Source organism: Scyliorhinus canicula, chromosome 5 (genome assembly GCF_902713615.1).
Source record: "Scyliorhinus canicula chromosome 5, sScyCan1.1, whole genome shotgun sequence".
Lineage (NCBI taxonomy): Eukaryota > Metazoa > Chordata > Chondrichthyes > Carcharhiniformes > Scyliorhinidae > Scyliorhinus > Scyliorhinus canicula.
Window position 1 is genome coordinate 204,950,126 of NC_052150.1, and position 12,052 is coordinate 204,962,177.

General features: G+C 46.1%; 1 protein-coding gene across 4 annotated transcripts in view; it reads left to right on the top strand.

The window, feature by feature from the left end:
- lmbr1 (limb development membrane protein 1) overlaps positions 1 to 12,052 on the top strand; it is a 211,626-nt gene that overhangs the window by 123,781 nt on the left and 75,793 nt on the right. For all 4 annotated transcript variants that reach the window (XM_038798384.1, XM_038798387.1, XM_038798385.1 and 1 more), the window contains one exon: positions 5,300 to 5,372. In XM_038798384.1, coding sequence (XP_038654312.1) covers positions 5,300 to 5,372 — 73 coding nt within the window. The remainder of the gene's footprint in view (positions 1 to 5,299; positions 5,373 to 12,052) is intronic.

Here is a 12,052-nt window from a genome sequence, read left to right on the forward strand (position 1 = left end):
GCTGCTACGTTTTAATTTGGAGAAAACGGTGGAGGTTGGCGTCGTGGTCCTGCTGGTCATAGCCGCAGATGGTAACGTTGTCCAGATACGGAAACGTGGCCCGCAGCCTGTACTGGTCTACCATTCGGTCCATTGCTCGTTGGAACACCGAACCCCCGTTAGTGACGCCGAAGGGAACCCGGAGGAAATGGAAGAGGCGGCCATCGGCCTCGAACGCCGTGTTGTGGCGGTCCTCCGGGCGGATTGGGAGCTGGTGGTATGCAGACTTCAGATCCACTGTGGAAAATAGCCGATATTGGGCGATCTGAGTAACCATGTCTGCAATTAGAACATAGAACATAGAACAGTACAGCACAGAACAGGCCCTTCGGCCCTCAATGTTGTGCCGAGCCATGATCACCCTACTCAAACCCACGTATCCACCCTATACCCGTAACCCAACAACCCCCCCTTAACCTTACTTTTATTAGGACACTACGGGCAATTTAGCATGGCCAATCCACCTAACCCGCACATCTTTGGACTGTGGGAGGAAACCGGAGCACCCGGAGGAAACCCACGCACACAGGGGGAGGACGTGCAGACTCCACACAGACAGTGACCCAGCCGGGAATCGAACCTGGGACCCTGGAGCTGTGAAGCATTTATGCTAACCACCATGCTACCCTGCTGCCCCTGCTGCTGGGGAGGGGATACGCGTCTAGGAGCGTAAAGTCGACGACCATGCAAAATTTTTCCCCGGTCTTGACGACCACGACCTGAGCTCTCCAGGGACTATTACTGGCCTCTATGATCCCCTCACTGAGCAGCTGTCGGACCTCCGATCGGACAAAGACCCTATCCTGTAGGCTATATCGCCTGCTGCGAGTAGCTACTGGTTTGCAATCTGGAGTGAGATTGGCGAAGAGAGGAGGGGGGGGCAATGCGCAGCGTGGCTAGGCTGCAGATAGTGAGTGGGGGCAGGTGCCCGCCGAAGCTGAGGGTGAGGCACTTGAGGTTGCACTGGAAATCCAGGCCTAATAAGAGTGGCGTGCAGAGGTCAGGCAGGACATGATGTTTAAATTTTGAATAACTAGCGCCTCGAATTGTGAGCGTAGCGACGGTGCGTCCTTGGATTTGGACTGAGTGGGAGCCCGAAGCGAGGGAGATAGTTTGGCTCACAGGATAAATAGGAAGCGAACAGCGTCTTACCAGCTCTGGGTGTATAAAACTCTCGGTGCTCCCTGAGTCAAAGAGGCATGGCGTGCTGTACCCGTTGATCTGGACCTCCGCCATCGAACTTCGCAGGTGCTTGGGGCGGGATTGATCTAGGGTGACCGCGTTCAGTTGCGGGCCGCGTGATTAGTGCCCGGGAAGGTCGTAGTCTTCCGAGTGGGCGTCCGGTCGAGTAGATGCCGGTACGTTCTGGCGAGCTTGATGCAGGATCGCTGCGCTGAGTTGCGGGCTGCGTGATGGGTGCCCGGGGAAGTCGTAGTCTTCAGATGAGCTTTCTGAGCATGCCGATGCAGATGGGGCCTGTGGATCGCACGTGGTGAGCGACGAGGAAGATGGCGGCACCCATGAGTCGCTCATGGCCAGCCGCATGGTGGGGGTTTGCCAGGAAGGCGGCCCCCATGGATCGCACGTGGCGGTAGGAGGCGGAGTCGTGGCGTAGGCCGCAGCGTTTCGGGTCCCGCGGGCACGCTGGTGTTGGGAGCGATTTGTTCTCTCTACTGGGGAGTTAGAAACTGGGGCCCTTTTCGCGAGGCACACTCTGGCATAGTGGCCTTTCTTCCCGCAGCTGCTGCAGGTCGCGGATCGGGCTGGGCAGTGCTGCCGCGGGTGCTGGCTTTGGCCACAGAAATGGCAGGCTGGGGCAGCTGAGTAGCTGGCTGGGGCAGCAGAGTAACTGGCTTTGACAGCGCGGTAGCTGGGGGGCCGTGCGGCACAGGCCTGGGGGGATTGTTGGTCGAGGGTTCACGATGAGGTCGCGGGGTCCGCGGGAAACGACGTGAGGCTGCGGAAGGATACTTCCATAGTGGTAGCAGCCTCCACAGTAGTATCTAAGTCCTGGGCCCCCTTTTCTAGCAGTCTTTGGCGCACATAGTTAGATCTAAGGCCCGCTACGAAAACGTCCCGCACAGCAAGCTCCCTATGTTCAGCCGCGGAAACGGCTTGATAATTAGAGTCATTGGAAAGATTGTTCAGTTCCCGTACAAACTCAGCTAGCATTTCTGTAGGCCGCTGACGGCGAGTCGTAAACAGGTGGTGTGCATAAACCTCGTTAATGGGCCTAACGTACATTTTGTCCAATATCGCCAGCGCTGCCGTGTAAGAACCGGCCGGATTTAGCTGTGTGGAGATTCTGTGGCTTACCCTCGCGTGCAGTAGGTTGAGTTTTTGTTCCTCCGTTGTTCCGGCGGTGCTGGCTTCTGCCAGGTAGGCTTTAAAACATATCAGCCAATGGGAAAAAAATTCCTTGGCCTCTGCATCCTGCAGGTCGAGTTATAGGCGTCCGGGCTTGAGGGCTGCTTCCATAATTTACTTTGACTGTTTCGTAAGTATATTAAATTGTTGGAACCAACAATTCTACAGACATGCGCTTGTAGGATTAAAATAGCGGTTTTAATATGTTTACAACAGAGCCAGCCTGTTAGCCGTTGAACTTTCGGTGAACTGGCTGGCTGACCCTGTGGCACTGATCTTTATATAGCAGCTCCAGGGGGAGGAGTCCTGGGCGGAGCCAAGGGAGGAGCCCAGTACAAACTCTCAAGTACTCAACAATCAAAAAGTTAATGGGACCAACAGACTCTGAGTATACATCTCCGAATACTGATGGTTAGGGAACGGGATAATGGAAACAGTCATTTTAATGTTTTCCAAAGATCTCTAGAAATAGCACCTGAGTTAAAGGACTGCAGCGTGACAAATCTGTTTAATAAAAGGGTAAAAGCGAAGCTGGGAAATTATAGGTCCATTAGTCTTATCATAATGAATAAATTTCTAAAATCCATAATAGAGGAAGAACACTTGGAAATGGATAAATCAGGGACATTTAGCAAAGTGCAACTACTGCTCAGAAATGTAATATATATTTTATATATGTTGTATCTCGTACAGTGGATATTGTTATGACATCCTGGGGTAGAGCACGGTCAATTCCAGCCCCACTTGACCCAGAGTCACAACACCATTGAATTAACTAATAATCTTTGAAAAATACCCAAGGTCTTTCGCACGGGGCTGCCCAATAGTTATAGTCATAGGTTTGTAAATTTAAACACGATTGTATTTTATTTATAATAACAAGAACTATAATGAAATATGCAGCAAATATAACTAGTTAACTATTCTCTAATTCCCCACTTTACCTTGCCCCATTGTATGCATGCACACACACAAGACAGACACAAACAGAGGGGAAGAGAAGGGTGTAAAAAAAAAAAAGTTACGTAAAAGAAAAGAGTCTTTATTTCAAATGGTTGTTTCTAGCATATTGTCCTTCAAACCAGGGTTTCAGGTCATAATTTCTGCTATCCAGTCGGTAATGGTTTTCACTGTAGAGTCATTCAGGTTCAGAAAAACCAGGTTCATGCAGTTTTAGAAAAATATCAACTTTCAGCCTTTTTGGGGAAAGATGAGAGAGAAGGTCCATAAGACTATAAGATATATAAGACCATATAAATCAAGAAATTCCCAGATTAATCAAGGGCACCAGACCTGTGTTTGAGGTGCTGTTACCTACAGGGCTACAGACCAAGAACTGGATGGTGAAATCAGACCGAATAGTTCTTTCTTAGAACATCAGAACTAGAAGCAGGCGCAGGCACAAGTCCTTTCCCCTGAGTGTCCAGTATTCAAACAGAGCTCCTTGGTTCTCTGAAAATCATTGCACTCGAGTAGGACCCAATCACCACCTGTTACCGGGTAGAATATGGCCGTCGGCCAATTCATTGGCCACCAGCCAATGAATCGAATCGGGTTCTACCCCATCTCTCGGGTACCTGTTTGAATACTAGCAGCACCATATGCTATGTTGCAACTTCCTGAATTCCTCATTCTTTCTGCTGCTTGACTTAACAAGCTTCTTGACTGAAAGATATATATCCATTAAGCATCCATGGATCAAAAATGAGAGCAGCAAAAGTAAGCAAAGGGGAAATAAGAGAATCAACAGGAAGGACCCTTACAGTATATGGATTTTCAGAAGACCTTTGTTGTGGATGTCAAATTAGGGACATGAGAAATTGAGTAAAGTATAGATAGGCTAGTGCAGTTTATTTGGGGGTGGGGGGGGGGGGTACAGTGGGTCCCAGGTTCGATTCTGGCTTGGGTCACTGTCTGTGCGGAGTCTGCACATCCTCCCCGTGTGTGCGTGGGTTTCCTCCGGGTGCTCCGGTTTCCTCCCACAGTCCAAAGATGTGCAGGTTAGGTGGATTGGCCATGATAAATTCCCCTTAGTGTCCAAAATTCTCCTTAGTGTTGGATGGGGTTGCTGGGTTATGGGGATAGGGTGGAGGTGTTAACCTTGGGTAGGTTGCTCTTTCCGGGAGCCAGTGCAGACTCGATGGGCCGAATGGCCTCCTTCTGCACTGTAAATTCTATGTAATTTGAATGCAGAGAAAGTGAAGTGAAGTCACATGTTTTCAAAAACATCAGTGAAAGAAACTATATTTCAAATAGTCAGGCTCCAGTAGAGTGGAGAAGCAGAGATATCTGGTGCTACTGAATGTAGTCAGCACATTGGTTTGGCCACTGCTGGCATGTTAAGTGCAGTTCTTGCCACACCTTTATAGGAAGGATAGTCAAACAATGGAAGTAATATTGTAAGATTTTCCCGAATGATGTCTGGTTTGAAATATAGCTATGAAGAAAGGCTGGAGCAGCTGGGGCTCTATCCACTCACATGATAGAAGGTAACGCATTTCAAAAATAGGGACAGTTTGGAGAGGATGGATTGTAAAAGATGATTTCCACAGGTGGCAAAATGGTAAGGAGTTACAGACCCAGGATTGTCAGTTGAGCAAATGTCAGAGGATTTTCTTTTCTTACTAAAGGTTAGAATATATCACCATTAATCAAAATCAGTTAAAGAGAATTGAATAAATATTTTAAACAGAAAAGATGCAAGGAAAAGACAGGCAAGTAGAATCATATTCCAGTTCAAGAACTTCTCACAAGTTTGGCGCAGGGCCCAAACGGCCTTCCCTGTAATCTAGATGCAATTGCCAGTAAATCTATCTTTTTGTAATTCTGTTTTTTTTTAAACTGCTGTCACAGGTTGATTTTTTTTTCTTTAATTGATGTATTAAATTTTCAGATCCTGGAAGATTTGGATGAACAAATCTACTGCATCAGTCTGCAGGAAGAGGCACTTCTAAGGAGGTTAAATGGTATGTGGAATCTACAGTTAATTTTGTCACATACTAGCAGATGAGTGTGGTTGACACAGAAGATGCAATTTGAATACAGGCGATCCATTGAAGTTGTAAACTGGATGAAGTTCTCAATTTTAAGTAGCAGTCTGATTTATGTGAGAAACATTAAACAATGCGATGGGATTAATGGTTTGCATTCCTGTGCAAAAGAACAGAAAGTACAATCAATTTCTATCACTCTCTTCATTAACAGTTAATTTTTACCGAGTGTTTCTCTTGAGGTGTAAGAAAGGGTGTATAGAATTACTGTTGCTGTTATTTGTTGGCTGTATAAATGATATGAGAAGCGAGAAGAGATGGAAGTATATTGATGGGCTTTTTGTGTATGGTCGAAATAGGTCTAATGGAACATAGTTGAACTATTAATTGAAAATAGTGGTGATTTGTGAATTATCTCATGCATAAGAAAAGCCGTTCAGCCCCTCGAGCCTGCTCCATCATTCCGCAAGATCATGGCTAATCGTATGGTGGCCTTAACTACATTTTCCTGCCTGCCCCACATAACGCTTAACTTCATTGTCAATCAAAAATCTGTCTAACTCAGCTTTGAATATATACTGCTCTCTGTGGAAGGAAATTCCAAAGACTAATGGCCCTCTGAGAGAAGAAATTCCCCTTCATCTCCAATTTAAACGAGCTACTCCTTATTTTGGAACTGTGTCCCTTCGATTGAAATTCTCTCATAAGGGAAAACATCCTCCCAGCATCTACCCTATCAAGTTCCTGAGAACCTTCTATTTTTTCCATTGGATCATCTCTCATTCAAAGAATATTGGCCTAACCTGCTCTACCTTTCCTTCTAAGACAAGCTCCTCATCCCAAGAATCAACCTAGTAACCATTATCTGAAGTGCTTGCAATGCAATTTTGTCCCTCCTTGCATAAGGTGACCATAACTATACTGTGTACTCTTAAGTATGATCTCGCCAATGGCCTGTTTAGTTGTAGCAAGCGTTCCTACTTTTATGCTCCATCCCTTTTGCAATAACAGCCAGCATTTTGTTTTCTTTCCGAATTATTTGTTGCACTTGCATGCTGATTTTCTTATGATTCTTGTACAAGGACACCCAGGTCTTTCAGAAAAATGAATTAATATAAAATTGAAAGTTGTTTAGATTTTAAGACTATATTTTCCGCATATAAAACACACCGTCAAAGTTGCCCACATTGGGTAAGGATGCAAGTTGACTTGCCTTTCCTACTCTTGTCAGGTCCTCGAATGTCTTGTAGAATTTCTCTGCTATACTGGGGACGTGATGGATGTGACGCCCAGGTCTTCTGTTCCCTCTGACCATGCCTACTTCCTGATGTGGAGGGGCTAGTTATCTTGTTTGGATGAGAGTGGGTGCTGCAGGGATGATGAACAAACTGACCATGGTACTAAGGTGCAGGAAGTTATTCAAGTGGGGGGAGCAGAAAGGAATGTAGTGGTAATAGGGGACAGAATAGTGACATTGTTCTCTGCAGAAAAGAGCGCGAGTCCAGGCGGCTGTGTCACTTGCCCAGAGCCAGGATTTGAGACATCTGCTCAGGGCTGGAGAGGATCTGGTTTCTGTCATCCATCCAGGTACCAATGACAAAGGTAGAACTAGGAAAGAGGTTCTGAATTGAGAGTATGAGGAGCTAGGCACTAAATTAAAAAGCAGAACCTCAAAGATGAGCACCTCTGGATTATTACCTGGGCTACACGAAAATTGGTATAGGATGCATAAAATTAGAGAGATGAATATGTGTGTCAAAGACTAGTGTGGGAGAAGTGGGTTCCAGTTTGAGGGGCACTGGCACCAGTACTGGGGAAAGTGGGAGGCTGTACCATTGGGACAGTGTACGCAAACAACATGACTCGGGTTTTAAACTAACTAGAAAGGGCAAGGCATCAATTGTGGAAAGACAAGGGGCGGGATTCTCCGGTTCCCAACTCCAAAATTGGGTATGGCGATTGGGTGGAGAATAGCTCCCAATGCCGAAGTTGAGGCAGGCGCCGGTTTGGCGCTGGGTGCTGCACCCTCTCCAAGTTGGCGTCATTGCCACGTTCGCATCTCATAATCGGACCTACTCACGATGCTCCGCTTCTGATGGGCCGAGTTCTCGACGGCGAGGACCACATGTGGTCTCAACAGTCATGAACCTGGCATGAAGGCTGCGGGGAGAAAGAGAGAGGGCATAGGGACAGTGTCCAACACAGCCATGCTTCACCGACAGTCGTGCCTCTGGCCCGAGGTTTCTGCCAAGGCTGGGGAGAGTAGTGGGGGGGGGGGGCCAAGAAGAGGGCTGGGTGGACGGGTTCACGGTGCAACACAACCGGCGGCATCTTTTTTGGTGCGAGTGTGAGGGGTGTAGAGTGTACGCACGGCAGCAGCTTGTCAGCCCTGCGCGTGCCCATCACGGATCCACTGATTTCCCCCCCACCGTTTTTAACGTGTTATGCGGGTGTGGCGCCGATTTCTCCATTGCTGAAGTTCACGGATTCTCCGTTGCCGTTAGTACTTAGTCTCAGGAATGGAGAATCCAGCCCATGGTATATCAAAGAGTAGATACAAGGTAAGAGAGAAAAATAGTCAAGTAGGAAATAAGGGTCAGAAAATGACAGGAAGGGATAGCAGGCAAAAACCTAAGAATGCACAAAGAATCCAAACTAAATTTATCACAAAATAAACAAATTGACAGCACCAATTGAAGTAAGTAAATATGATCTGGTTATTACGAGGCTGCAGGATTGAATATTATGGGGTATACAACATTCAAGAAGGTAACGGTGGCGGGGTCGCACTGCTAATTAAGGATGATGGCATTGGTGCAATAATTAGAGATTCCCTTAATTCTGGATGGAGAGTCAGTTGGATGGAGATGAGGAATAGTGGGGGCAAGAAGTCACTAGTGGTAGTGGTCCATAGGCCCTTAACAGAACAAAGACCAAGGTAGCACTTGAACAGGCCTTTCGCCCGTCCACGCCTGTACTGGTCACGATACCACCCTTGGCCAAAACCCTCAGCACTTCCTAGTGCCGTATCTCTCTGAACCTGTTTTAGCGCACTGGGCTAAATCGCTGGTTTTTAAAGCAGACCAAGGCAGGCCAGCAGCACGGTTCAATTCCCGTACCAGCCTCCCCGGACAGGCGCCGGAATGTGGCGACTAGGGTTTTTTCACAGTAACTTCATTGAAGCCTACTCGTGACAATAAGCGATTTTCATTTTTCATTTCATTTCATCCATGTATTTATTGAGATGCCTTTTGAATGCGAGAAATGTATCTGCTTCCACAACCTCCCCCGGCATCGCGTTCCAGGCACTCACCGCCCTCTGTCTAAAACACCTGCCCCGCAAATTTCCTCTAAACTTTGCCCCACGGACCTTAAAACCTATTCCCCCCCCCCCCTAGTGACTGACCCCCTCCACCCTGGGAAATGGTGCCTGCCCATCCACTCTATCCATGCCCCTCATGATCCTGTAGACCTCTATCAGGTCACCCCTCAACCTCCTTCGTTCTAATGAAAACAGTTGGAGCCTATTTAGCCTCTCCACATAGCTGACACCCTCCAGACCAGGCAACATCCTGATAAACCTCCTCTGCACCCTTTCCAAAGCCTCCACATCCTTCTGGTAGTGTGGTGACCAGAATTGTGCGCAATATTCCAAGTGCGGCCTCACCAAGATTCTATACAACTGTAGCATGACTTGCCAGTTTTTATACTCGATGACCGTCCATTGAAGGCAAGCGTTCTGTCTGCTTTCTTGACTACCGTGGCAACTTATGTTGCTACTTTCAAAGACCTGTGAACCTGTATGCACAGATCTTTCTGACTTTCTATATTCCGAAGAGTTTTGCCATTTACGGTATATTTCCCCTCTATGTGCCACATAGGAGACTGTTAATTAAGTTAAGGACCCATGGTGTTAAGGGTAAGATTGTGGCATGGATAGAGGATTGACTGACTGGCATAAGGTGGAGAGTGGGGATAAAGGGGTCTTTTTTAGGATGGCAGCCTGTGACGAATGGTTGCCTAGGGTCAGTGCTGGGAGCACAACTTTTCACAATATACATTAATGATCTGGAAGAAGGAACTGGCTAAGTTTACAGATGATACAAAGATCTGTAGAGGGACAGATAGTACTGAGGAAGCGGGGGGCTGCAGAGGGACTTGGATAGGCTCGGGGAATGGGCAAAGAAGTGGCAGATGTAATACAATGTGGACAAGTGTGATCACGCATGGTGGAAGGAGAAATTGAGGCATAGACTATTTTCTAAATGGGAAAATGTTTAGGAATTCAGAAGCACAAAGGGATTTGGGGGTCCTTGTTCAAGATTCTCTTAAGGTTAACGTGCAGGTTCAGTTGGCAGTTAGGAAGGCAAATGCGATGTTAGCATTCGGGTCAAGAGGGCTAGAATACAAGAGCAGGGATGTACTTATGTTGTATAAGGCTCTGGCCATTGGGAGTATTGTGAGCAGTTTTGGGCCCCGTATCTAAGGAAGGATGTGCTGACCTTGGAAAGGGTCGAGAGGTGGTTCACAAGAATGATCCCTGGAATGAAGAGCTTGTCATGAGGAGTGGTTGAGGTCTTGGGTCTCTACTTGTTGGAGTTTAGAAGGATGAGGGAGAATCTTATTGAAACTTACAGGATACTGCGAGGCCTGGATTGAGTGGACGTGGAGAGGATGTTTCCACTTGTAGGAAAAACTAGAACCAGATGGCACAATCTCAGACTAAAGGGCCGATCCTTTAAAACAGAGATGAGGATGAATTTTTTCAGCCAGAGGGTGGTGAATCTGTGGAACGTTTAGCCGCAGAAGGCTGTGGAGGACAAATGAAGGAAACTGGCTATTTCTGATAGGTAAAAGGGTAATTGATTTAGCCATTTTAGTGTAAATACTAAAGCCCAGTTTAAAATCCATTTTATAATGGATTTTGTCATTACAAAAACACGCAGCTTGCAGAATTTGCAGTGGCAAAACACAGAATCTGAAACATTCAAAAGCCAGCTAAGCTTATGCAACAGTTTTATTGATATCATAAACTGACCATTGTTCTAAACAGCAAATGCCTTTAACTCAAAGATAGATAGGTTCTTGATTAATAAAGGGATCAAGGGTTATGGAGAGAATGAAGGAGAACGGGGATGAGAAAAGAATCAGCCATGATTGAATGTTGGAACAGACTCAATGGGCCGAGTGTCCTAATTCTACTCCTATGTCTTATGTTATACCAACCAAAATGCATTACCTCACATTTGTCCAGATTAAACTCCATTTGTCATTTATCTATGTCCTATCCCCTGACAATCCTCAACACCATCTGCCATTCCACCAACCTTGGTGTCATCGCAAACTTACTAATCAGACCAACTACATTTTCCTCCAAATCGTTTATGTATACTGCAAACAACAGAGGCCCCACCACCGATCCCTGTGGAACACCGTTAGTCACAACCTTCCATTCAGAAAAATACCCTTCCACTGCTACCCTCTGCCTTGTGTGACCGAGCCATTTCTGCATCCATCTTACCACCTCACTTCTGTATTTTCTCATTTTGAACCAGTCTGCCATGAGGCATCTTGTCAAAGGCTTTACTGAAATCCATGCAAACAACATCCACCGCCCTCCCCATATCCATCATCTTTGTCACTTCAAAAAACTCGTTCAAGTTAGTGAGGCATGATCTCCCCATCACAAAATCATGTTGTCTATCACTATAATGTGTCCATTTGTTTCCAAATGGGTATAAATCCTGCCCCTGAGAATTCTCTCCCAATAATTTACCTACTACCAACATGAGGCTCACTGGCCTATAATTTCCTGAATTATCCCTGCTACCTTTCTTAAACAGCAGTACCACATTATTTATTTTCCAGTACTCTGGGATCTCATAATGTCGGACCAAGTATTCAAGGATAAATGTTGGGTAAGGGACGGCAATAATCAGAGTGACTTTAATCTACATATAAACTGTGCGGATCAGATTGGCAGTAGCAGCCTGGTTTGGGCAGAGGAGGGGTTGGTTCATTGAACGGTTTCAAGATAGTTTCTTAGAGCAGCACACACTGGAACCAACCTAGAGCATGTTGTACTAGATTTGATATTGTCTAATTAGACATGATTAATAAGTAGCAGCAACCACAGTAAGATTGAATTTTGCACCCAGTTTGAAAGGGAGGCGAGTGGGTCTAAGACTAGTATTTTAAACTTAAAGGCAGCTATGTGGGCATAACAGTTGAGCTAGCTGAAGTGAACTGGAGTATTAGGCTGCCAAAGAAGAACCAGGCAATGTGCCTCAATGACTACCATTCGGTGGTGAAGGAAACTGGCTATTTCTGAGAGGTAAAAGGGTAATTGATTTAGCCATTTTAGTATAAATACTAAAGCCCAGTTTAAAATCCATTTTATAATGGATTTCATCATTACAAAAACACGCAGCTTGCAGAATTTGCAGTGGTAAAACACAGAATCTGAAACATTCAAAAGCCAGCTAAGCTTATGCAACATTTTTATTGATATCATAAACTGACCATTGTTCTAAACAGCAGCGATACCTAAGGTCGCCATGACGACATGAACACACCATTGCTCAGGCTCCAGATTAAAGCACAGTCAGCAATAAACCAGCGAAAACTAGAATTGATTAAGAGGATAATCCCAATCC